This window comes from Opisthocomus hoazin, chromosome 2 (assembly GCF_030867145.1).
Source record: "Opisthocomus hoazin isolate bOpiHoa1 chromosome 2, bOpiHoa1.hap1, whole genome shotgun sequence".
Classification (NCBI taxonomy): domain Eukaryota; kingdom Metazoa; phylum Chordata; class Aves; order Opisthocomiformes; family Opisthocomidae; genus Opisthocomus; species Opisthocomus hoazin.
In genome coordinates this window covers 81,258,792-81,283,035 of record NC_134415.1, presented here as the reverse complement: position 1 = coordinate 81,283,035, position 24,244 = coordinate 81,258,792, and the positions used below count along the sequence as shown (strand labels likewise).

The window sequence follows — 24,244 nt, the reverse complement described above, 5'->3', positions numbered from 1 at the left end:
ATGGTTCAGCATAAAGAAGACAGCTGTAACGTCAGAACTGACAGCTTGGATCAGAAGTAAATTCTCTTGGCTTTCCACATCCAAGCTGAAAAGGAAATGCATCTCAAGAATTTATGAGAGAGATCTGAAAAGTTAGTCAGTGCACGTTTCTCTCATTAAAATAATTTCTATCATTACAAACAACATCCACTGGCAAAAGGTAAGGAGTTTATAAAGCAACTGAACATCTCAAAATGACATTTAGGTCCTCTCAAAATAGGACAGAAGAAATCCTGTACCCTTCCAACTGGAGCTTTTAAAAACCTTCTGCATAACAATGCTTTTATTGGCACAACACAGCACTAATCCCTAACCTAGCACTAGTGAAGGAAGGATTATCTGAAAGAGCTGATGTTGTATGGAGTTTGTATTTCACTGCTGCCATTCAGTCACTTGTCAATTCTGAATTTATTAGATCTGTTACTTCTGAAGTATTTGCTGTGACCATCTTTACACCATACCAACACACAGAAGTACCGTTATGATGGCTGTGCTCACAAGTACTATTCTATTTAGTCCTTCAAGGATCAAACCCTCTGAATAAAATCATTATAGAGAAGTTTTGGTTTATAGTGGAGTATTTTTTGGTTTGATAAAAAGTAATCGCTACTTAGAAAAAAAACTAAGAGATGAGGTGGTTTACCCATAACTTCAACAAATCAACGGACATGAAAAGAAGAAAAATTATTTAAAGCCTAATTAGTAACAGGAGTTTTCCAACAACTTAATTTTTTTCTTTCATTACAAAATATAGTTAATTCATCATAAAAGCCAGACAAGGAACCCCAAAGGGTTATATGTTCTGCATTTATAACAGCAGTAACCATCTATGAGGATCCACGCAAAAGTGAAGTTAAATATTTTGTCTACCAGCAGCACATTTCAAACCAAAAATTCATACATAATTAAACAAAGAAAAAGAATGAACTGGAGAAGGCTGTCGAGTTTTCAGACTTCCTGGCTTTATGTCTTGCTCCTCAACTGAAATGTCAATAGGAAAGACATTAAAGTGCTTCGCTTCTAAGTAAAGTGCATGACAGCAAGCTGAGTGAATATTAATGCTAGTTCTTTGAATACTACCCGAGCAGTCACCACTGCAAGGTTCAGGATAAGGAAGAGCTCTCTATTTTGTGTTCACAAACAGGGGCCCTTTGAGTGCATAGTATTATATTAAGGCAACTATATATACACATCATTCCTTTTTAAGCTAGTCAATTAAAAGCTTTACCACCTATGCCCTTTTCATTACCAAGGTGGAAAAAAACTAATCACTGTATAATTTGTTTCTACATAACAAGATATTAAAAAATTAAATGAGTAAAATTCAGTTATTGGATAATATGCCTGTGTCGAGGAAAAGATAAACTGACTTCTCCTTTGTAGACTTTAACACTATTACAATCTACAACCTGATCCACATCCGCAGCTATTTTACAAACTACTGCTCTTCATGTCCTAATGACCTTTGCATATGGAACAAGGCAACTGTCATTGCTATCTAATGCATTTCCAATGAAACACAGCGAATGAATCACATACAAAAAAATAAATCAAAGCTCACAAAAATCTCAGACAGAATCAAAGTTTTCAAACAGAGCCAAATGCTCAAATTAATAACCAGACTCCAGGTACCCAGCCATGAGAAGAACATGGCAAGATGGGCGGCAATAAAGATGCAACCATGCAATGCATGGCATTAATCACTGGGAATTAAGAACTCTCAGCATCCATAGGCTGTATTTTAACAGTGTTACAATTTTCACTATATGCTATGTATGTAACAGTTTAATACCACCCAGAGTGACTAGATTGTTGCATAACACCACTGAACCTGAATATGACTTGACTAAGATGAATCTAGATGAAAGAGACATTTCAGATTGATGCAGAAATTACGTGCCTTGTATTATTTACCGATATTTTAAAGCTTCCTATCAGATGAGTAAACACCAAACACAAAAACAAGCACATGCCTTCTACACTGAAATAAAAAAATCCTTTGCTAGAATAGGAAACAGGTTTTTTTCATTAGATAAAGTGATCATGAAGGGTTGTTTTTTTTTAGCGGTGTGGGTTTGGACTTTTTTACAAGGAAAGGAACATAAAGCTATGTTCTGACATTGTCTTTGCAGTGGTGCCAGAAAGTCACTGAAGCTTGCATATAGCTCCTATTGCACTTTATGTTCTAGCAGTCTTTTGAGAAGATGAGGACTGGGGCAAGAACTCGCTTCCACTAAGCGACCTCTTGAGACTGCACAACCCAAGGCCCCTAAAACTGGTACTATAAGGCTGCAAACTCTTTGGTTTGTTTTCTATTTGCATTGTACTTGTTTAATCAATTAGATTTCATAAGCCCTAATGATGGGTGATCACAGGAATCCATAATTTCAGGATCAGGTCCAACAGAAGCCACTTAGTACATTCTGATGAGCAGGCCTAACATACTGCATGCAGGACATGCACTGGTTATATGTAAACAACATGCTGGTGTGTTCTATCCATCCATTACCCAGTCAGAAAATTGCTTTGGGCATTAATCCAATTTCCTTATTCCAGGTGGGTTTTTATTCCTGGATTTCAGATACAATGTGCTGGTATAAAGAGCACTTCCATTCTGACCATATGCTTCTGAGCCTGTGCTAAGCCTGGGGTTGAAGGAGACCCACCAAAGTGAGAGAACTAGGATTTTGACCCTAGATCATCATGCCTGTGACTGTTTCAATTGCAACAGGACACCAGAGAGCCTTGTTCAGAAGAGGAACACAGTAACATGTACATGCATATTTACATGCATTCTCCTTCTTAAATCTAGCATGGAGTAAAATCAGTAGTCTTCTGAGGCGACAGACAAACATCACACACGATTTTTCCTGTGGCTCTCAGCCTACTTTTGAGTGCAATGAAAGCACCAAAGCATCAGGAACCTGGCTATGTAAGAGATTACCATTTACCACAGCCCCATGAGCAGCCAGAAAGATTGCCTGCTTGTTTCTTAATGGTAAAATACTCCAGACCTATTGCCAGGGCTGTAGGAAGATATTCATAGTAGGCTTCTATTCCAGATTCAGCCTTGACAAAGATAGTGTAAGGCTTTAGAAAAATTCCTACAGCCCGGTTTTACTCAGCAGTGAGTCTCACTCGAGCAAACTGACATTTCAAGCCCTTCCCCTTCCCCTGTGGATGCTGCATTTCCATGTTCCAGCAGTGAAAACACACCATAGCCAGCACACATTTGTCACAGCTTACTCCTCCGAATTTCATCTGCAAGATCACCTCCCTGGTTGAGAACAACTGATGTTAACCAACAGCTCTAAACATTAAAAAAAAAAAAAAAAAAAAAAATTAAAAATTTGTCAGTTCGTGGACTATGCATAGTGCTTGTTAGACAACATGAAAAACTGTACTTCTTTTACTGCTGGCAGAATTGGGATGGCAGGGTTCCCTCCACCCCCTCCCTTCTCTCCTGTTTACTTTCCTGCCAGTACCGTAGGGACTTGTAACACTACCAGCTGTGAAAGGCTCTTACATAACTTTTTGTTTAACTTTGAGAGTAACAGCCTGGCTGTGAGAGAGATATGCTCTGTGAGTCTGGAGAGGAAGCAAGAACATGCCGCTTAAACAGAGAAGCAGGGGAAGCTCCTCTTTTCCAAGAGTAGCTATGACATTGCCAAGGTTTTAAAAATCTTCATACCAGACTGCCCTCTGCCGGGATGCTATTCAAATAAACTCCATCCCCACTCCTCCCAACTACCTCGCCATCCTAGAATCTATACCAGAAATACATATGCTTTTTCTAGACTAATGAAAATATTTGATAGCCTCTTTTTCAAAACTTATATATCTGACTAACAATAAAAAGACTTTTTTTTTGCCTTCACAAGCAATCCATTCAAGTGAGGATTTGGAAATGCATCTGTATTTCTATGCCAATACCATTTCCAGCACCACAGATTTTGTTTAAATCAAGCATACTTGGGGCTGGTATTGAATGCGTAATTGCGAAAAAAAACCTTGAAGCTATTTTTTACATGTTGTCTTGTAAACATATTAAGTTGACAATTTTACGCAACCCTCTTTTGTTCCAATCAGTGACCTAGTTTCTTCTCTCCATTGAAAATACACACCACATCAACTCCCTACAGAGCACCTGAGATCACTCTTCTTTTTTTGAGGTATCATGGCAGCATTATTACTTTTGCAGTCTCCAAAGTATCTCCTTGTCAGGTGCTCTTCACTTGCAAGCAAAGTATTTCTCTCCTTCAGCCCAATGGTTGCGAGACCTGCAAATTCTGCTCTAAACCTGAGTATGGAAGTTCAAGCTCTGCCCCCACTGTAGAGAAAGGTTTGGTAGTTGCGACCAGACCACACACACCATAATCCAACTGTCTTCACTGGAGCTTGTGTAAAACATAAGATAACCCAAATGTCTCTATCTATTCAGCCCAGCAAAATAAAAATATTTGTTTATTCATCTGACAGGAATGCACAAGAGCAGTCTTTCACAGAATGCTGAACTGTCCAAAGCTGTATTTTAAAATCTGTGGCAACATATTACCACCAAGAATTGGCAGGGCAGTGCCAATAAGCCATATAATTTGATTTTTACTAAAGGTATTTTAATTTTTCCCCCATTACTTTGTGGTCTTCCACTTTCTCAAACATACTGCAAAAAATTGACCAGAAAACTTGTCTGAATGGACTGAAGATTTTTGACCTATTGCACAACGATGAAACCACATTTTGCAATTGCATTGTTTTTTTTTAACTGCAGAGTATGTTTTTTCATGACCACTAAAAACCATTTTTCATCAGTATCAGGATGACAGCACCACATTTTACAGCTGGAGCTCACAGCAAAACCCCAGAATATCCTGTTTTAAAGGACTTTCACTGATCTAGATAAGCTCATGATTATTTACCAAGGTGGATCTCTGCTTTATCATTCCTCCTTAAAATAGCATTTCGTCTTAAATACCAACATTTCTGGAAGTTTATGCCTCCTAGAGATCAAGAAAAGAGTCATAAGCAGCCATATAAATTTATTAAACACCCACAATAGTGGGTGTTTAATATATAACCTCACAATAGTGAGGTGTTTCTCTATTCACTGCCCTCTCCACTTTCCCAAAACTTCTGGGGCTGTTCCAATTCCAGAACTGGCTTCAGAACTGGTAGCTGCACTACGTTCTATTATTTTCCTATTCTACAGAATATAAAGAATAAAATAAAAATAATATAAAATACAAAGAGTTACTACTATCAGTCCCCTCCTCCCGCCCCAAAGACCTTTAGACCATTTAATGCTAAGGCCATATATTCTCCTTAACCACAAAAATCACCCGAGACATTTGGTATCACAAAAAAAGATACCTCTTTTACATTTAAGGCTGCTTCAAGCTTTTCTTTCACCACACAAGAACCAGGAGATGCAGGATGGCTGCTTCTCTGCACCCTCGCCAGGCAAACTCTTGGCTACTCACTACAAGCACTGTACTATGAATTCTCTTCCATGGTCCTCCTCATATTTGGTTCACTATTTCTCATCTTGAAATGCTCCAGCCCTGCTTCTTTAATTTAGATAAGAAAAGGCTCTGTTAGCATGCCATTATCTCAAAGAAGGTTTTGCTACCTATAAGACAAGTGTACCTCTGCACGTAATATAGAAGATATCATTTCCATGGGATTTAATACCAGCTAATGAATCAGACTGCAACAGCCCTCCCCCACAGAAAATGAAATTGCCTTCACAACAACATGTGTAGTTTAGCTCATGACACTGCAAAGCAATGATAATAATATGCATCACTCATGAATCAGTGGATACATCACTACAGGACATCTGTCACCAACAGAAAGCCCATTTATTTATGGAACTAGGGAAAAATAAGGATAATGATTTCCAAATTCCATTTTATTGCCAGTTGAATTCAACAGAACTGACTAGTTTTTGAACAGCAAAAAAAATTCCAAAGCCCCATTTGCAAGTTTACACTGATATTCAGGTCAGCTGTTAAAGGTATGTTTCATGAATAGATGAGATTATGTAAAAAACATTCTGTTTATTCACAGAACCTACAGTTAAGTCTGACTGGTATAGAGATACCTCAGTGCCGTCACTTTGCTGTGGAGCCCTTCACACTCTCACTCACTGTCTCACTTTGAATCCCATTGTTCAAATTCTTTGAAAGAACCTTTCTTCTCTGGCAGCCCACAGAAGAGAAATCCCTGACATTTTCATGGGCTGATGTGATGAAAAGTGACACAGATTGATGATCAAATTTTTAAAGAGGTACTCTTAGGGAAAAGTAGTTCTAGGAACTGAATATCCCTAATCAAAGTAAAAACATTTCACATTTATCAAACGTGTCAGACCAAAAGAGATCATGTATATAAACAGAATGTACTGATTAAACATAGTAGCTAGGAGAGTACAAAGAATTACAGCAGGTGTTTACCCACTTCAAAAACATCAGTTCCATTCTGCTGAATGACCGCTAGTACATTCCAACATCACTTACAACAGTGCACTCAATCAAGCACCGTTAAATTTAATGTGAAGAATAAAACCCACATTAATTACAAAACTTAAGAGTCTTTTGTATCATTCATGTAAGGAAGAACAGAGCATGGTTACCTATCATTTTGGTTCACTGGGACTTTGCAGAATATACTAGTTCAACAAAATGAGCTTAAGAAATCAATTCCAGCTGTCACTTGTTCTACCTCCAATAACACAACCCACACCATATTTGTGCTGATAGAACTTGTCGGGAAACTTACAAGTCTCCAACTGTGCACACTGTATTAACAGATTTTATCCTGTATGTCTCCATTCTCCAAGTAGAATAGACATATTTCATTTTCAGGAAAGACATCATGAAAATAAATACAAACAAAACAAACACATGGCATGGAATATCCAGACACGCTGATTATTGAAATAAGCTTTTTGCGCAGGAAGTGCAGGCTGGGGGTCAACACTGACTACAAAGAAACAAGAATGGTGACACATTCTCCATCAAATGATCCTTCTCTGTCCTGGAACATGTATCAGGCAGGATGTCCTCAATGAAGGAAAAGGGTATGTGACAGTGTCATCACAGGCTTGAGGACTGATTTAAAGCAAACTAGACAGTCTTATTTTTAGTAATTCTTAACCAACGATTCTTAGTTTAATGGTCAACTCTGCAACTCTAACAAAAAGCATTCTTTTAATAAAATGTTTTCCACTTCATACCCGCTATCAGTCATTAGAATCTGAAACAGTGAACATAATGATAACAAGCTTCAGGGTATTTACCATACCTCAGCTCCACCCATCCATTTTGGTTCATCGGGAAATTCAGCACATAGGGTGTCTTCTGACTGGTTAGTTCCCAAGACATGATAATGCAGCTTTTGGTGCAGATTTGTGGAGGTCTCAGTGCCTAGTGAAATGCAGACATTTAAACTAATTAATTCTCAAACAAACCCAACAACCATCAAATAAAACCCTTAGAAACTTCTGTATCTCTGTGCATTTAAAAGAGAAGAGTAATTCAGAGACAACTATGAATGGTTCCAGTCTACAACCATTCCTCTCCAAACAAACGCTCCCCTCCAAAACAAAGTAAAACTTCAAACCACACTGCAAACCTGTTCAGTTACCCTTCCCATTTATTGCTGATAATGCATTCTCTAAATGTGAAGACTTCTCATTTCAAGCTTTGCTTGCTAGAAATACTAAGCAAGCAAAGAAAAACAACAATCTCTGCCACCCTCTAACGATGTTTTTGCTCCCATTTCACCCTGGGTGACTAAGGGGAGGTTTATTTCTAATTAACTTTCCTAGAAACCTTCATACTTCCATTTTCTGAAAACAAAATCAAAAAGAAGTATTTTAAAGCACTGCATGAGGTGCCACTTGATTTATCTTTTTTTAAATTTTGTTCTTGCAACACTTTCCAACACTTCAGCTTCTAACTATAAACATGTTCAAAAGTAAAAAACACAAGGTGGGTATCTAACTTGCAAATGTGGTGAAATGACAGGCTGCAAAAGCAGTAGAGAGGCAAAATTCAGGCTCTCTCCAAGGTTTAACAAAGAGCACAGCTCCAGAATAAATTTTTCAGCAGCACTGCCTTGTAATAAGAGCTGCTAAATTCCTTCCCTACCAATGCTCCTCAGCAATTTATTCCACTTTGTGTGCTGCGCCCCGAGTTCTGCTAGCATAAACATTTTGTGTTGCTGTGCTGTGAACCACAGATGAATTAACCTGGTTGAATAACAAAAACCTTATGCCCCAGATTTCAATTCATCAGGTCAACCTCCCAAGCCAGTTCACCTATGCCCACACAAGTGCGTAAGGGGAAGAAATTTAAGTAAGCTGTCACCAGACATCAAATTCTAGCCTGTAACAACCTGTATGAAAACTAAGTAAATCACTGCAGAGAAAAAGAGTAGCAAACTTTAAAGAGATAGTGCCAGACAGACAAGAGGATACTCACACTAACTGAGTATAGATAGGCTTTGGTCACAAAAGACAATCTGGTAAGTAGTTATACTAGTTTATACAATTAGATATTCCAGTATAAACCAGTAGAGCTAATTATTTGTTGCACCAAATTACTGAAAAGGTCATTTTGCTTCCACATAGCATGCATCAGTACACCCATACTTACCATCACTTTTCCCATCTTGTTTTGGATAGCAGTTATAGAACATGCCTTTTCCATCATGGGTCCATGCCATGCAACTGAATTTAACTCTTTCCAGTGTATCTGGAAGATCCTCAGGACCTTCTACTTTCATAAACTTGATAGTAACCCAATCAGAGCCACTAGAACTCAGGCCGTATGCAAAGTATTCACCATCTTCACTGAATGCGTAACCTGGGAAATTGGAACCAAACAAGATGAAGTAAGAACCAGCACAAGGAATCAGTATTTTCACATAAAGTGTTTCTTATTTTGCCACACAGCCTTTTCTTATTTACTACACACTAGACAAATCCCAACAAAAGAGAGGTGAAATTGGGAAAGTAGTTAAAAGAACTGTGTTCACCGAACACTGAGAGAGGAGGGTTTATTTTCTAAAAGACAGTGCATCTGCTATCATTTGGGATTCACAGCACTTTTCCAGTATCTGTGGACTTCTCAAGTAGTTCACAGATCTGAGTTTAGGCATGCATACTCAGTATGTTCAGTAACATCACTTGTGCCCAACATCTGAATTATGATTTGAGTAATAATTCTTCTACTTCCCTGAGTTTTGGGTGAAGAGGTGGAGACTGAAAACACTGAAAAGGTGGAGAACTTAAAGTGAGATTTTAAGAGAGAAACAGTACCAAAGAAGTCAACAGAAATTGAGATGCAAGCAATGCATCCTGAAATACAGCAAATACCACGTCAGTATTGGAGTCACTGTAAACTAGACCCTGCAAAGCCAGGAAAACTGAAGTAACTGGAAGAAATTGCCACTAGCACACAAATGGATTAACGCCAGTATTCTCAGCTAAGACCTCTGATAAGTAAGTTGCTCTATCCAAACTGTGAGAAAAACATGATTCTGAAAAAAATTCAGAAGAGCTTTGATCATAGTTGATAAGGATCAAATTCACTCTTGCAAATCAATTCAAGTGAAGAGACTGAATTATCATAGGCCTGTACAGACCTGAAAGTAACTACTGAAAAAAACACACAAAAAAGTTAATTTCATAGAAATCGTAGATTTGAGAGGCACCACTGTGCTACCCTAACATATTCTTCCCTACAAGCACATCACAGTGGCCATTCTGATTCAGAATAAGATTCCACCTAGCTGTCCTCAGGAGTAACCACAATGAGATGCCTATAAGAGTAAGAGCAAGCACATGTAATATTTTCCTCAAATATTCTTACAGCTTCTGATAATTTTTAGCTTAGAAAACTTCTTATCCATGAAATATTTGGTTAACAATCTTCAATCCTTCCCTCCTCCTTGGCCTTGTCCAGCTTGCCTTTAAACCCACGGTATAGATTTTTGCACCACCAACATCCACTGGTAAGGGGTTCATTCTACAAATCTTCTTCTGGTATGAACCACCATCTTTTGTTTGCTTTGGACTCAACCGCCACTGCCTTCATTTGATATCCCCCCCATTATTGTAATACAAAAAATGTCGACTCATCAACCCCTGTTCACTCCCTCCACGCTACTGCATGCCACAAATGATTCTGTAGACCTCTATTATATCCCTGCTAAATTGTCCCTTTTCCAAGCTGATTGATCCAGGTGCACTGAGTTGTTCCCGACCTTTGCTCCATACGCTCGATTGTTGCTACTGCAACTGTATTTCAGAGCCCACTTTGAGCTAAGGGGACGCGAACTACATTTACTATTCAACACTACTGTATTAGCTCTGGGTTGCTAATGTAATGGTGTTCTCTATTTCTTTCTTAATGATTTCTGACATTTGATGTGCTGGTTTAGCTGCTATCAAGAACCAGGCTGACATTTTCACAGACCCATCTATTACTGCCTGAGAATTGTTCCCAAGTGGTCACGGTCAGCTCAGAGCCCATTACATCCGTTCCTCCACAAATAAGGTTAGGATTGTTTGTCCCTTGTGCATCACTTAATTTATCTGCACTGAGACTTCTACCTGTTAATTTATTGTCCACTCACTATCACTCAGGTCTTCTGCAGCTCTTCAGACATTATTCAGCCTTTACCTGGAATACCTTTGTATCGTCACCAAACTCTGCCATCTCAATGCTCACTCCTTTTTCCAATATATATGAACATACTGAACAGAGCAAGTCCTAGCATAGTCACTGACAGAACTCTACTGTCAATTTCCACTTTGATAGCCAATCAGTTATTCCTCTCTCTGCCTTTAAATCAGTTATTTATCAACACCAGGAGTCTCCACTCTTGTTCTGTGGCTGTTGTTTCTCTAAGCGCACTTAGAAAAATATTTTCTCATAAGCTTTTTACAAATACAGAAAGATTATATGAACCCAATTCCTTATATTCACAGTTCAAGGCAGGACTTCTCACTAAAAAAACCCCAACCTATTGATCATTTTCAACTAGGTCGCACTTAAAGAAGCATCCACTAATTCTGTCTTCCGTTTTTATTAACTGGCATTGAACAAACTTAAAGGGCTTCTAGGTCCAAAAGTCTTGCTTCTGCAGTAAGCCAGTAGGGAGTGGGAAAATGGACAGCTAACACAAGTTAAAGCGCTAGTGAACACAAGTAATTTTGTGATTCTCATAAAAGTTGAAGCTATGCTCCTTCATAGCCTCATACTTTAACTTGCTGGCTTCTGTTAAAGATGAAATACACAATTTTTAGAGAACTAGTCAATACATATACATAAGCTTTTTTCCTTGCCATGGACAGCCTCCAGATCTGTTCAGTGTAGACTTAGAAGTGTTCTTCTGACACACTATACAAAATCACATATGGCTACTCTGACTGCTTACTCTAGCCATACTTTTATAGGCGAAGAGCTGGAAACCATTTCCAACCTCTGCCGAAGACCGAGACTTACTCAGCAGGAACTGCCATCTCACTAACCTCGTAAAGCCACAGTGCCATCATCAGAAAGCTTATTTGGATCAAGAAAAACTTTGGCTTCGGCATCCAAGGAGTCTTGTACATATAAAACTCGCTGGTTCTGGAGTCCTGTATTGTAGAAGTGAAAATACCTAAAAGAACACAAGAAGAAAAAATAAGTAGGAAGAACTCAGACTTTCAGTTAGGCAAGCAAGAAAAACTTGTATGAGTCTGTCACAAAACTAGAAGACAGATAAACACATAGCAGAAACAAGCTTCACAGTATAGTAGGAACTATGGCTTTTTCTGCGACCATCACAGATTTAACCACCCTCTGTAGGTGCCTTTCTCTCCCCCTCAGTACAGAGGAAGCCCAGACACCAGGCCTCTAAAAATGAGAGGAATCTCACCCTGATGTGATACAGATTGCACAGAAGAGACTGCAGGATGCATCCAAAACATTTTAAAAATAAAAACTGTATTTTCCACAGTGCATTTCAAACCAAGTAAAGTATACTATAAACTACATAACTGTCTATGTTAAATCACTCTGGCAGCCTTAGCATTTCTCTGTCACAAGCGCTGGCACAGGTTCCCATCCCCTACGTTCTAAGTTGCGTCATTCATATAGCTGCTTTCAATATGTATCAGGTGGAAGACAGACGTTCAAATGAAACAGAACTGAAATTCTTTCATCTGTATTTCCCAATGTCCCTAAAATTGTGTGTGGTTGTAGCAATAGAGAACTACAGAATTCTCTTCAGTGAAGGATACTGTTCACATAAGACACTACAGAGCTCAAAGGAATTAATAACTGTATTCTATGCAGTTCATAGGTACTACACTTTTCCTTCATCGGACTTCTGAGTTTTACTACGCTAACTCGTGACTTAACAAATCAAATAGCAGCTGCATTGGGGGAACAGGAGAACTTATGCGGTAATGCTCAAACATAAACATAAGTTCACATATTCCCTAAGACTGTCCAGTACTTTGATAGCAGCATGGCAACCTGGTAAACCCAGAAAGGGGAACTATACTCACAAAGGCCTGGCTAACAATCTGAACTAGTAATATGTTCAAATACTAACAATAATGTTCAGCAGGTGACAAAAATTAAAAAAAAAATTTAAAAAATCAAAGGAATAGAAGAAAGATACATAATCTTCCATCTGACCATGCATTTTCTATCCAATTTCACCTCTGCAATGCTAAGCAATAAGCTGGAAACCAAAGGTCACACAATTTGACAGACACAGCACCTCGCTGGGCACTCTTCCTTTCTACAGGATCTATAGAACAGCTCTTCAGACACTGTCCTTTAGCAGCTATTCTTTGGCAGAAAACAGAAGTAATTAAATTTAAAAAATTCTAAGCATCATGGGTAGTTTAGATAGTTCTTCAAATAAAATAGTTCCCATCCCTGCCCCTTAGTGTTACTTAACATTACTTACTTTGGTAGAGCCCTCTTGATCTCCTCAAACACTACAATATATGGGTTTTGGTATGATTTTTAAAGCAGTGTGATCTAATTTCAGCACATGCCAGGAAACTGAGTAACACTCAGAAAAACTAAAAGGACATCTATGAAAATCAAAGTAAAGTGTCGTAAGTCAAAGCACATTAAGGTCCTGGCAACAATGTTCTTCCTGGACCGCAGCCAGCTGCATCAAATTAAGACTTTTTACCTCTAGTGGAGACTATGGTCATTACTTCCATGAACACTTCTGCAACAACCAAACCTCATGAGCACTGAATATAACCACACCCAGTCATGTTTGCACTGCACAGGGAGAATGGGTCAGAGAATTCAGGGCAATCACTGATCAGCCCTGCTCCTCAATACAGCACAGCTACATCTGCAGGAGCATCGCATACAAACTAAGAAGTTTTGCCTGACTGGCTCAACAAAGCCTACTTGCCCCAATGCAGCACTGGCCTAAACAGCTCCACTGCTCCTGGGCTTAAACCTCACACTCTATACATTGACATGCTGTGCCTCATCAGTGACAACTTAAACCAACATCAGCTTGGATTCACTCCCCACAATACACTTTCACAAAAACCCACAGACTTTCTTAGTAACAGGTATCCACATCCTCCTCACAGCATAGGACAGATAAGAGTAGCAGATCTCCCTCAGTATCTGCATAGAAATCTTAAGGCAACGAGACATCTTCTGCTCCTTCCTGTAGATGACAGTGAAAACATGCCTGGTGTATCTTGGTGACCACTCAACAAGGATGAAACAAATCGAAAATACTGAAAAAGACTATTTGTGCTTCCTATGATTAAGAATGGCTGGTTGTTTGCATTACCTCTTTCTCAACTGCTAAAACAATCTTTAGATGTTACTAAGTTAACCAGCAATTTCATCCCTTTACTCGCTTTCTCTAGGAGATTGCTAGTGTTTCTGAAGGAGGTCACATAAAACTGAGTGGCAGCTGCAGTATCCAGACCTTGGGTAAGCCGCAGAAGCACGGCATCTTTGCCCGGCCACAGAATTAAAACAGGGATACAAGTAGGCTACGTATTGAAACACAGCAGGATTACTTTATCTCTCAGAAGACAGATCTTTCTGCATCAGTTGCCTTACATCATCCAAATGATTTTTTGATCTCCTGCAGGCACAGGAACCATTTTTCACAAGGAAATTCCCACTGCTTTTCATTGGCTATGACTGAACAAAAATCCTACTAGCCGCCCAAAGTATGACCAACATAAGAGCAGTATTTTAGTAAACATTTAGAACAGCATGCATGACAGACTTGTGCTGTTTTCAGGATAAGGTGCCTTTAACTATACTGACAGTGACCAATCCTGAAAGGAACTCCTCAAAATTTTACAGCAGTTATTCTACAAAGTTGTCCGAGTTTTGATAAACTCACAATTTGTCCTACAAAAAGGAAAAATGACAAAAGAACAAGAAGGTAATATGACTGGGAGCTGGAGACAGTCAAGCATCTTGTGCTCTGCATCATGCAACCATATATATTAACATTACTTACTTTTCCTACTTCCCAATGATAAAAGAATAAATACAAATATAACTTATAATTTGTTAACTAGTAGCTGCTTTTGACTTGCTTCATGTTCACCAGCACCTACAAAGACATTCCTCACATACCTTTTTCCTTTCTTGAAGTGGCAACTGTACTTAGGATAATCGTAGAGCTCAGTCATTCGTTCTTTGAACAGTCCTCTGACAGGACACTGCTCGAGGAAGGGCACTGTGAGCTTGTTCTGAGCCTCCACAAATGCCTGAAAAAAAACAATGCCCCCCAAAAATAAATAGACTGAAGCAGAAACACGTATTTCCTACAGAAAACACTATTTTCTGAAGCAATGCATCACAGACTTCTTTCCCCTCACATAGGTTGTGTAGAGTCACAATACGTATTTGCACTATGCCACAACACTGTAAGAAGACTGACCTTATATCTTGAATAATGTCTCTCCAGGGCACACACTGGGGTAACCAGTGGTTTGGCCAAAGACAAGCCAGATTCCTGCCATTTGCCTTCAAAAAAAATCCCAAACCTCATGCTTTTAAAAACTCTCCTTGTATTTGCCTAAATGGCACAGAAAAGCTAACTTATTGGTATATACACAGGAAATAGCATCTTCCCTTACTTCACCACAACTATATGACACTCCAATACTCTATGATAAATAAATTAGGAAATGGATAAAGAACAGAGTTGCTTTTGCCCACAGACAGAACTATCATTTCAGGAGCTGTGAATGGCTGGAAGATGATACAAAACCTCACGTGCACTATCTGCGCATCCTATTAACAAAATGCACAGGATTAGTCCCAGCCAGTAGTTCTTGGAGAGGCTAAAGTACTGTTCACAGATCAGTTCTTAGTTACTCAAGGCAACAATACCTAATCCCCGAGAACTGTGAGGAGTCTGGTTTCTTTAAAACACTCCATCTCCCAGTCACAAACACTTAAAAGACAGCGGCCCAAACCATTACCACTCCAGCTGTTTGTTAAAGGCTGTCACTCCCAGGGCACGCATGGAAAACCTGGTGCTCTGTTGGCGTTTCACCATCCCTATTGAGATCACAGTACATTAACATAAAATTAATACCTAAGCGTCTTAAGGTGAACCACAGCTGCTAAGAAGTAGACTTGCAGGCTCTTCTGTGTCTAGCATGGAGTAGAAAAGACAAGACACTGTGTGTGGCTGTAATTCATGGCCAGACATCGCAACGATGGCTGCAGCATCACTCTCGGACCCCAGGCTCTCACCTACAGCCTGAAACCCCGTCCACCCATCTCTTGCTTACACAGGTCTCTTCACCAGCTGCTCTGAAAGAGGCTATTGTTTCTACCTGTCCTGAATCTGTCACACAGCAAGCAGATCGCTGCATGATTAACATCTGAGACACACTTCACCACAGGGCATGACCCACAGAAGCAGCGGGGCTACAATCCATATTCCACAACTTGTGTTTCATAGTTCTTCAGAAAAGCCAGCTGCTGTACAGAGTACCTGGCACACACTTACCAACTGCTATCAATGTTTACTCATTTATTTACTCTTCAGGTGAAAAAGAGGGAAGAACAACATAAAACTCTTTCAGTAGCATTTTACAGACATCGCACATGGTGAGAAGTGCGCAGAGAGACACTCTCCCTTTCATTTGCCTTGCTGCCACAGCAGTGCATAGCCAAGAGCTGCACTACATGCCAGGCTGTGTTTCCAGAGACTTGTCAGGCCAAAAGGTAAAGGAGAAAGCGCATTAATTACGGTCAGTCTCCACTTGAGAGGTATTTGTTCATGCCTAATAAAGCATACAAAAACTGATAAGCTTTAAACATGTGAGCGCTGAATTAGCAATACCCTAAGAGCACTTGGCTAAGTGCTGAAACTCACTGGTTTAAGAACACACGTGCTGGTTACACACAAGTCACCCCTCAAGGATGGCACAAGAAAGCAAGCACTACAGCACTGAAAAGGAACAGATACAGAAGGCTAACAACGATGACTTCTGCACCTTTACTCAAAATCAGACTCTATGTATCAGCAAGCATTGAGTCAGGAAATGATCCCCTGAGAAAAAGGAAAGAGGTGAATGCATTGCCAAGCGAAAACATGTTTTTGCTTCTGTCCTCCCTTTGAGAATCACACTGGCATAGAGAGCTTTAACCGCCAGCACGGCAGCACAGCACATCCCAGTGGTAAACCAAAACAATATGCAGCTCCACACTGTACTGCTATAACCATCCCCCCTCCATCAGATGATGAAAGAACTCAATCAAATCTACCCAAGAATTATGTGTATCTGATTTTTTTTTCTCTGAATGAAATCCATGTGTTTCCAAAGACCACATACACAAAAATCTAGACAGTGCAAGCTACACAAACAAACTGCTCAAAGTGCTGTGACGTTTTCAGACAAAAGATGTCTTATAAAATCATGTATAAAACCATCCACTGTACTGGATGGGCAGAAGCACTTTTCAGTTGCATACAGTGGACAAAAACTGTCACACATCTTTGTTTCATCCACCAATACCATGACCAAAATGGTAACATTGCTGCAAGGATATACTGGAACTGTGTGTTACTCACTTTTAACCGCACAGTCGCATCTTACTACATCTGCTTTAATTACTGGTATTCAGAGAAGAGACACAAACTTTTCTTTACAAGCATCCATTGCACAAGAGTGTGCTTACATACTAACTATTGGACTCACAACTGAATCACTAGTAATTCTGCTTTTACAGAAACTTAATATATTTTTCCCGTTTCCACTTACTACACACCAAAGGTTCCAAGACTATTTGTAACAGGGAATGTCACTGCTATCTAAAAAAGTAAGTAAGAACTGCAGGCTTTTGAAGGAGTTCCACCAAGAACAACCCAGCCCAGTTTGGAAACTCTCTGGTCTTATGCTTTGAGCATGAGGTTACACTCATGTTCAAAAAGCAATACATAATTGAAATATTGCTCTAGGTAAAGTACAGCAACAGATGTTGTCAGCAGAACCTCTCACAGTAAACAACTCCATCCACCACGCTGGGCTAAAGAGATGCCACCCAGGCTACAGGGCTAACAGTAACTTTCTATGCATCTTCATGAGCCTACAGAGAAAGGTTCATATTTCACCTGCAGAAATCTCCATCTGAAGATCTACCATAAGCCTTGAACAAGGACAGAATTTGCTAGCAGAAGAAAGCACAGAATAAGGGTCCAAGTAAGGTGCATGCTTATGGATGTCTCAGAAAATAAGGTAATTTGAAAAGCAAAGGAATTTCTAAAATGTTGTATTAAAAGTAGGGATGTTCTACTCAAGGCTAAATTGTTTGGCCATTACATGAACAGGCCAACTGTTCTTTAAAAAAAAAAAAGTCTAACTAAATATCATTTACAAAATACATGCCACAAAGCTTTTGAACCATGCTTTGTTACAACCTATCACCTTTATACATGCCACTAAGCTATTCTCTAGACCAGATAATGATTTACACCCACAGTACAGTTTCCAAGGAGATGTCTTAGGATAGAAATAGTTTAAACATTACCAGTCTTTTTTATTAATCCATGAAGTATTTACAGTTTGTTTAATAGTGACCCCCCAAATCTTCACATATATCTTCTCAGTAAAAGGTAGTTCAGTGCAACTCCTACAAGAGGGCACATATCTTTTTTTTTAAGTATCACAAAATAAAACTAAGCAGATATCTGCTGGCTTGCCTCTTAGCATTTACTTCAGTATCTAGCAAAGAAAAATTCTAAGTGCAATTGGAAATTTATCAAAACATGCGAATAAAACACTGGTCAATTATAACCACAAATCCATTTAATTGGAGTCGTGAGAGTTTCAACTCTAGTCTTAATCCAAACATACACCTGCTCATAATACCACAACTCAACCATGTACGTTACACAATCCCTGCTCTTTCATCCCTTCTCCATCTCTCACGCCTGAAACCAGCTACGCACTACTGCCTACGCTGTCAGTGAGTGAAGGTACTGTGTATGACTGGCATACGTAAAGCAGCAAAAGACTTTGCTGTAGTCTAAAAAAGAGCTTATTTCCCACAAGTGTAAAAACAAACGAAGAAGTTGGAAAGTCCAACCAAGCCAAACCCAAGACAACAGTATGAGTGCGGTTTTGCAGTTGTGACCTATGTCATCATCAGAAGTGTTTCACTAGTGTAGCATAACATTTAAACTATGCCAGGGATGCTTCCACAGTCTGTCTTAAAGGTTAATGGCCAAACAGTAGCAGAGCACGAACCCAGCTTCTGCACTCTCCAAAGTGAGGTAGGAACTTCCTCATCTAACCAGGGGGTCAGTTTTTATCTATGTATCTGGAAAATGGAGTTTTGTTTGCTTATTGCTGCACTTGACTACTCCAACCAAGCACACACTGGGAAAAGAGTGATACAGTAAAACACGTAGATCATGAATATGGAAGCACATACTTCTTGAACGACAGCTTCACCACAAGAGACTGAGGATGTGGCTTGATGACTGGCTTAATCAGCTCTAAGACTGCGCCTCTGACAGGAAACAGTCCTGCTTAGCCACCTGCAGATTTTGCCTCCATTCTATAGCAGACATATACACTGCATATGGAATAAGATCATTTTGGCAACCTGGGTGAAAAGTTTCTAGACCTATTTGACTCTCATCTAATTAAAAGTAGGCTGTGGGCTGCTAGGAAAAGAAAGATCCCACTCTTGAACCATCTTAGATCCAACTATCATGTGGCCTTGGGGTGACCTAGATTAAGCATGTGTGCCAACAGAAAACTAATCCACCAAAGCCTTGTGATAGCTATACCCATGCAAGGGAGGGACAGAAAAATTCAGGTCAGTGCAAGGAGGAGGAGGGCAGAGAAACCACAGAACCACCTGACTTAACTGAAACATGAAAACTACGGTGGATCAGGTACAGTACCATCTGCACTCTACTCTCACTGCAGAAATATCTGATCAAACCAATTACAAAAAAAACCCCACCCTTCTACGTTCACTTGTTCGTAACCTGCTAACTATCAGAGCCCAGAAAAGTCATTTGGACTAGTCACAGGAAAAATGAGTACGATTCTTCATCCTCATAGCTGTTGCGAATAATTTCTTTCAGTCCCAGTCCTGCGAACCCTACAGTGGACAGCAGGTGAAACTACTATGAAAATTCCAGAGTTAAAACCAATCTCACTTGCCTGATCTTCTTCCTCCATGCTTCAAGAAATAGTAAACTTGATGTTTCACTGACTCAACAAAATGAGGCCTACTGATTTATTTTCTATGACCACATGAATGCTTGACATGACCATTTCTGTGAAGTCTAGAAAAGCAGAATTCGAGCATATTTGTGTATCTATTCAACAGTACACACCAAATAATTTTGACTGTTTGTGTGCGAGAAAAGATTTCTAAATTAATAAATGATATTCAGTCTTCACTCTTGGCACAAACCAGAACTTCCACTGTTACACACACTCACATCAAGCAAGTATGTTGTAAACAGCCACCTAATAGGGGGCTCTTTCACTACAGATAAGCACGTTCTTAATATGTACAAAACTGAAGGTAGCCTGTTGTTGCAGGTGTACACAGGATATTTTTACTTTTCCCCCAAACAAATGGAGGTTTGGGACATTAAGGAACGCATAAAGAGAGTGAGTGACTTGGAGGAAGATTGGGAAGGACGCAGATCTCAAGGTCAGTGACTTGAAGGCTTGAAAAATCTACAAAGCACGATCCAAATTCTCTCTGAAGCCTGCACAGTCATTCAATTACCTCTATACCAGTGTCTGGTTATTCTTTGATCTGGTAGATGCAGAATAGCTATTCTGCAGGAGTCCTACAAACTATTTCTAGAACTTGGAGACAAAACTATTAAGAAAAGCTGGCAAGAAAGAGTGGCCATCAGCAACCTCTGCTACAGAGCACAGAGGAGTGAGTAACATAACAGATGAAAGGAGTTCAGCACTTAAAGACTACTTTTTTTCTGACCTCTTCTATGAAAGAGGTAGAACAGCAAAATACTTTAATTCCCTTCATTCAGTAACTCCTGGAACATCAGAAAAAGATGATATACTCACATATTTATACACACAGGAACTCCCTCCACTCTTTGCATCGTACTACTACTGCACTGCAAAATTCTGCCAAAGCATGTGTTTTTTAGAGTGTAGGCAAGTAAGATTTAACAGTATTTTCATTCCACCACTGTGACATCTTGTGTCTAGGCTGCTGCATTTTTATGAGGAAGTTACAATACCCCACTCCTTATTTTGCCTCCTATATAAACTACAACCTCTGGAGAATAAGATTCACTCTCCTCCAACTATTCTTATTCAACCTGTTCACAGTATGCGGCGAGAGTATTGAACACAGGCACACAAAAATTCAGGGCTTGGCACTTTCTCAATCCCAACTCTTCCACAGGATCCCAAAAACCACATTAATTGGCATTAGTAAGGCTTCTATAAAATAAAGATATAACCATACCTCCCCACACATATATCCCTCTGAATTTGGCTTGAAACTATCCTATGTATACCATTTCTTAAGGATGCCAGAATCAAAAAATCAAAATATTCCCAACTTACTAAATATCTAATCTTCAATGTTAATGTCCAGAGCAGAGTTTTTCACTAAAACCTGATCCCAAATTAACCTTTTTAACCCACATAAGCCTTTATATATGCTGACAGATTTGTAAGTAGGGAATGGGACCCTAACAGTACAGATTTTATATTGCTCTTGACAGTTACAGTTAAGTTCTATTTGACCATCCTCTAGCTCAGCAAGATGTATCATATGAGCAGATGCACAAGTGAACCTAGACGGAATCTCACTTATGAGAAGTCACCCTGCAGGATATTTTTGAATGGAGATCCTGCCCTCCATCATCTTTCTGACACAGACATGCATACTACATACACGCCAGTGTTTTAGATCTGGAACTACAGTTATCACAAAGTTATTAGCCATCACAAGGGAAACCCTCTACACACTGCCACCTGCCACCTTCTGGCCATCACGCCTGCAACTCCCTATGCCATGAGTATCAGAGGAACTAGCTCACAGACATACTTCACTATAATTTTTCAGGATTCCTTCTCAGTGAAAGATCAGTTCCAGCAGCAAAGTCTAGCTATATCAGACTGCGTACTGAAAAGATTGCAACATCTGCAATCCGTAATAAAAGCCACTAACAAAGCCTAACACTTTGTCACTGTATAAAGAAAGCAAGCCAAAGGAGTTTTCTTTCTACTCTTTATTTTATTATAGCAATTTTAGATGTACTTAGGACAGTGGATAAAGCCCTATAAAATCAGAGTGTTTCTCTTCAGTGTGACAACACCTCCCTGAGCATTCGAATTGTCTAAGAAAAATGAGTGCAAGATAAACAGGGCCTCAGTTTTCCAAATTCTGTGATCTAGGTTATACCAAGTGTTCCAGTCTCTCCCCCATTAACATAAAACAATGGCATTGCTGATGGCACTGTACGATGTCATGCAAACTACACCTACATTCACTATCTAAGTTTTTGAAAAGTACTGGCAGGTCCTTCAAAAACAGAGTACCTACACACCTAGTCTGCAAAAGAGAACCATGTCAAAAAAGCCATTCCCGTACACAGAAAGTTTACCTTTGTCTGTTCACTATCAGGATCTTCAAGCCAGCAGTATGGGTCACTTATTTTACATCCATGGTAATCCAACACCTGAAATTATAAAAGACAATACTTTAAAAAAAGGCATGCACACAAACAAGCTATTAATCAAGGAATGACAGTCATCAAGATGAAGGGCATTTGGAATTTCACAAAAGCGTACAGTGCTAAGAAGCAAAGGAAGAGAAAAGCAGCACTTGCTCCCAGGTGAGTCGCTAATATTACCATTCTTTGCTGACGGCCCCCAGGCAGCAGAGTTGTCCTCGGAAAAAACACAAGAGCACCAGAGAAATGCGGAACTCGAACATAAATTCCTTCCACACGATAGATTAGTAAAACAATTTTAAAAACCCACTAAAACATTAAATAACCCCAGACCTCCTTCAAATCCAGGTGTTCAAGTCAAATCACAAAACCCGATTACTGGATGTAGTACCCAAACTGTAGTTTCTGGTTATGCAACTGTGTCTGGTTTAGCTCTCCCTACTATTGCTGCTCACAAACGTGTGAGCAAAGTACATATATAAATTAAAAAAACAAAACAAACACACACAAAAGAGTAACCCACGTGGCTGAAGAGATCTGCTTCCTTCCTCCTGCACACAAAGCGAGACTAGATGCCTGCTGTTAGGCATTGCATAGTTCAGCCTTTCACCCAACTAGGAAGGTAAATCCTGAAGTGCTTCCCGGTGCGGGCTCACGCCAGCAAGCGTTTTGGTTTAAAAGCGAAGCGGTTCCGTAACTCTGCTCCCGCAGCCCCGTCCTTCGCGGAAGGAGCAGAACGCCCAACCCGCTCCAGCCGCACGGGCAGAGCCACCCTGGCGCACCGAGTTACGGTCGGAACACGAGGCGGCAGATTACCTCACGGATGTGCCACCACGGAGAAACAGCGCGCTCGTCCCTCCGCGCCCCGCTGCGGCCCAGGGCAGGGCCCGGGTCTCCCCAAAACCCGCCGCGGCACGCGAGGCTCCGGGCCCCGCGCTTCCGGCCCGGCCGCCCCCCCCCGCTCAGCCGGGCCCCCCGGGCGGCGCCGCCAGCCCCGCAAACCCGGGACGCGCCCGCAGGCGCCGGCACAGCAGCCGCGGACCCGGCACTAACCCGCGGCCAACAGCCGCCACGGCCCGCGGCCCTTAAACGCCCCGCGACCCTCTAACGGCAGCGCGCTGGGCTCCGAACGGCCGAAGCTGAACAAAGCCCCGAGAGCCGCTACCGCCCTCAGGGGGGCCCGAGGGGGCTGGCGAGAGGCTGCCCCGGCCAGGGCCGTACTCACGGCGGTCTCGTCGCGGTACACCTCAGGGTACTGGAAGGCCTGCATGGCGGGCGGCTGCGGGGAGCGGCGGGAAGGGGGGCAAGAAGAAGAGGAGGAGAAGGAGGAAGACAACGACGCAGCGAGGCGCGGAGGCAGCCGCGGGGCTGGTGGGGTGGCGGCGGCAGGCAGCAGGCGTGCGGCGCGGCCCAGGCGGAGCGGCGCCGCCATACGGCCCCGCCCCCTGCCGACGCGCGGCCGCCCGCCCCGGCCGAGAGAGGCCCCCGGCGGCGGGCTGGCTCGCACAGCTCCCCCTGCAGGCAGCCGCCGCACCGGCAGCGCCGGGCGGGGCGGGGCGGGGCGGGAGCTGTTCCCGCCTCAGCGGCCGGGCGGCGGCTGTCCTCCCTCTTACAGCAAACGTTAAAACATAAAACAAATTGTGAGGTTTTATTCATTTTCCCGCACAAGGTGAGGGGAGAGGCTCAGGCCCGACGCGGAGGGCTCCCCGCGGTGCTGCCCGTACAACGGCGGCTGCTGCGCGTGTGGGGTCTCGGGCAGCTCCCGGCCGGGGCCACCCAAGCCTTGAGGGCGTTTCCCTCACGCCCGCCCCTCTGCAAGCTGCCAGAGACTCCCCTTCGCCCTCAAAGCTTGCCTTGGGCCCGGGGCTCCGGTCCCGCACCGGCACGGGCTCTGGCCTGCGCAGCTGGCCTGGGTGGCCGCACACCCACGGAAGGTGTTTCGGGTGGGCGACCTCGGGCTGACCCGCCAGGCGTTCATTTTACA

The 24,244-nt window shown here is 41.4% G+C and overlaps 1 protein-coding gene across 1 annotated transcript in view; it reads right to left on the bottom strand.

Annotated features, from left to right (window-relative positions):
• The window catches only part of PREP (prolyl endopeptidase), a 118,277-nt gene extending 94,577 nt beyond the window's left edge, over positions 1 to 23,700 (bottom strand). Inside the window, exons 1-6 of the mRNA XM_075414300.1 lie at positions 23,486 to 23,700; positions 22,192 to 22,266; positions 14,688 to 14,821; positions 11,582 to 11,712; positions 8,700 to 8,909; positions 7,345 to 7,466 (exon numbers count right to left, since the gene is read on the bottom strand). Of these exons, the coding sequence (XP_075270415.1) occupies positions 7,345 to 7,466; positions 8,700 to 8,909; positions 11,582 to 11,712; positions 14,688 to 14,821; positions 22,192 to 22,266; positions 23,486 to 23,692 (879 nt within the window). The 5' untranslated portion in view covers positions 23,693 to 23,700. The remainder of the gene's footprint in view (positions 1 to 7,344; positions 7,467 to 8,699; positions 8,910 to 11,581; positions 11,713 to 14,687; positions 14,822 to 22,191; positions 22,267 to 23,485) is intronic.
• Between the last annotated feature and the right edge of the window lie 544 nt (positions 23,701 to 24,244).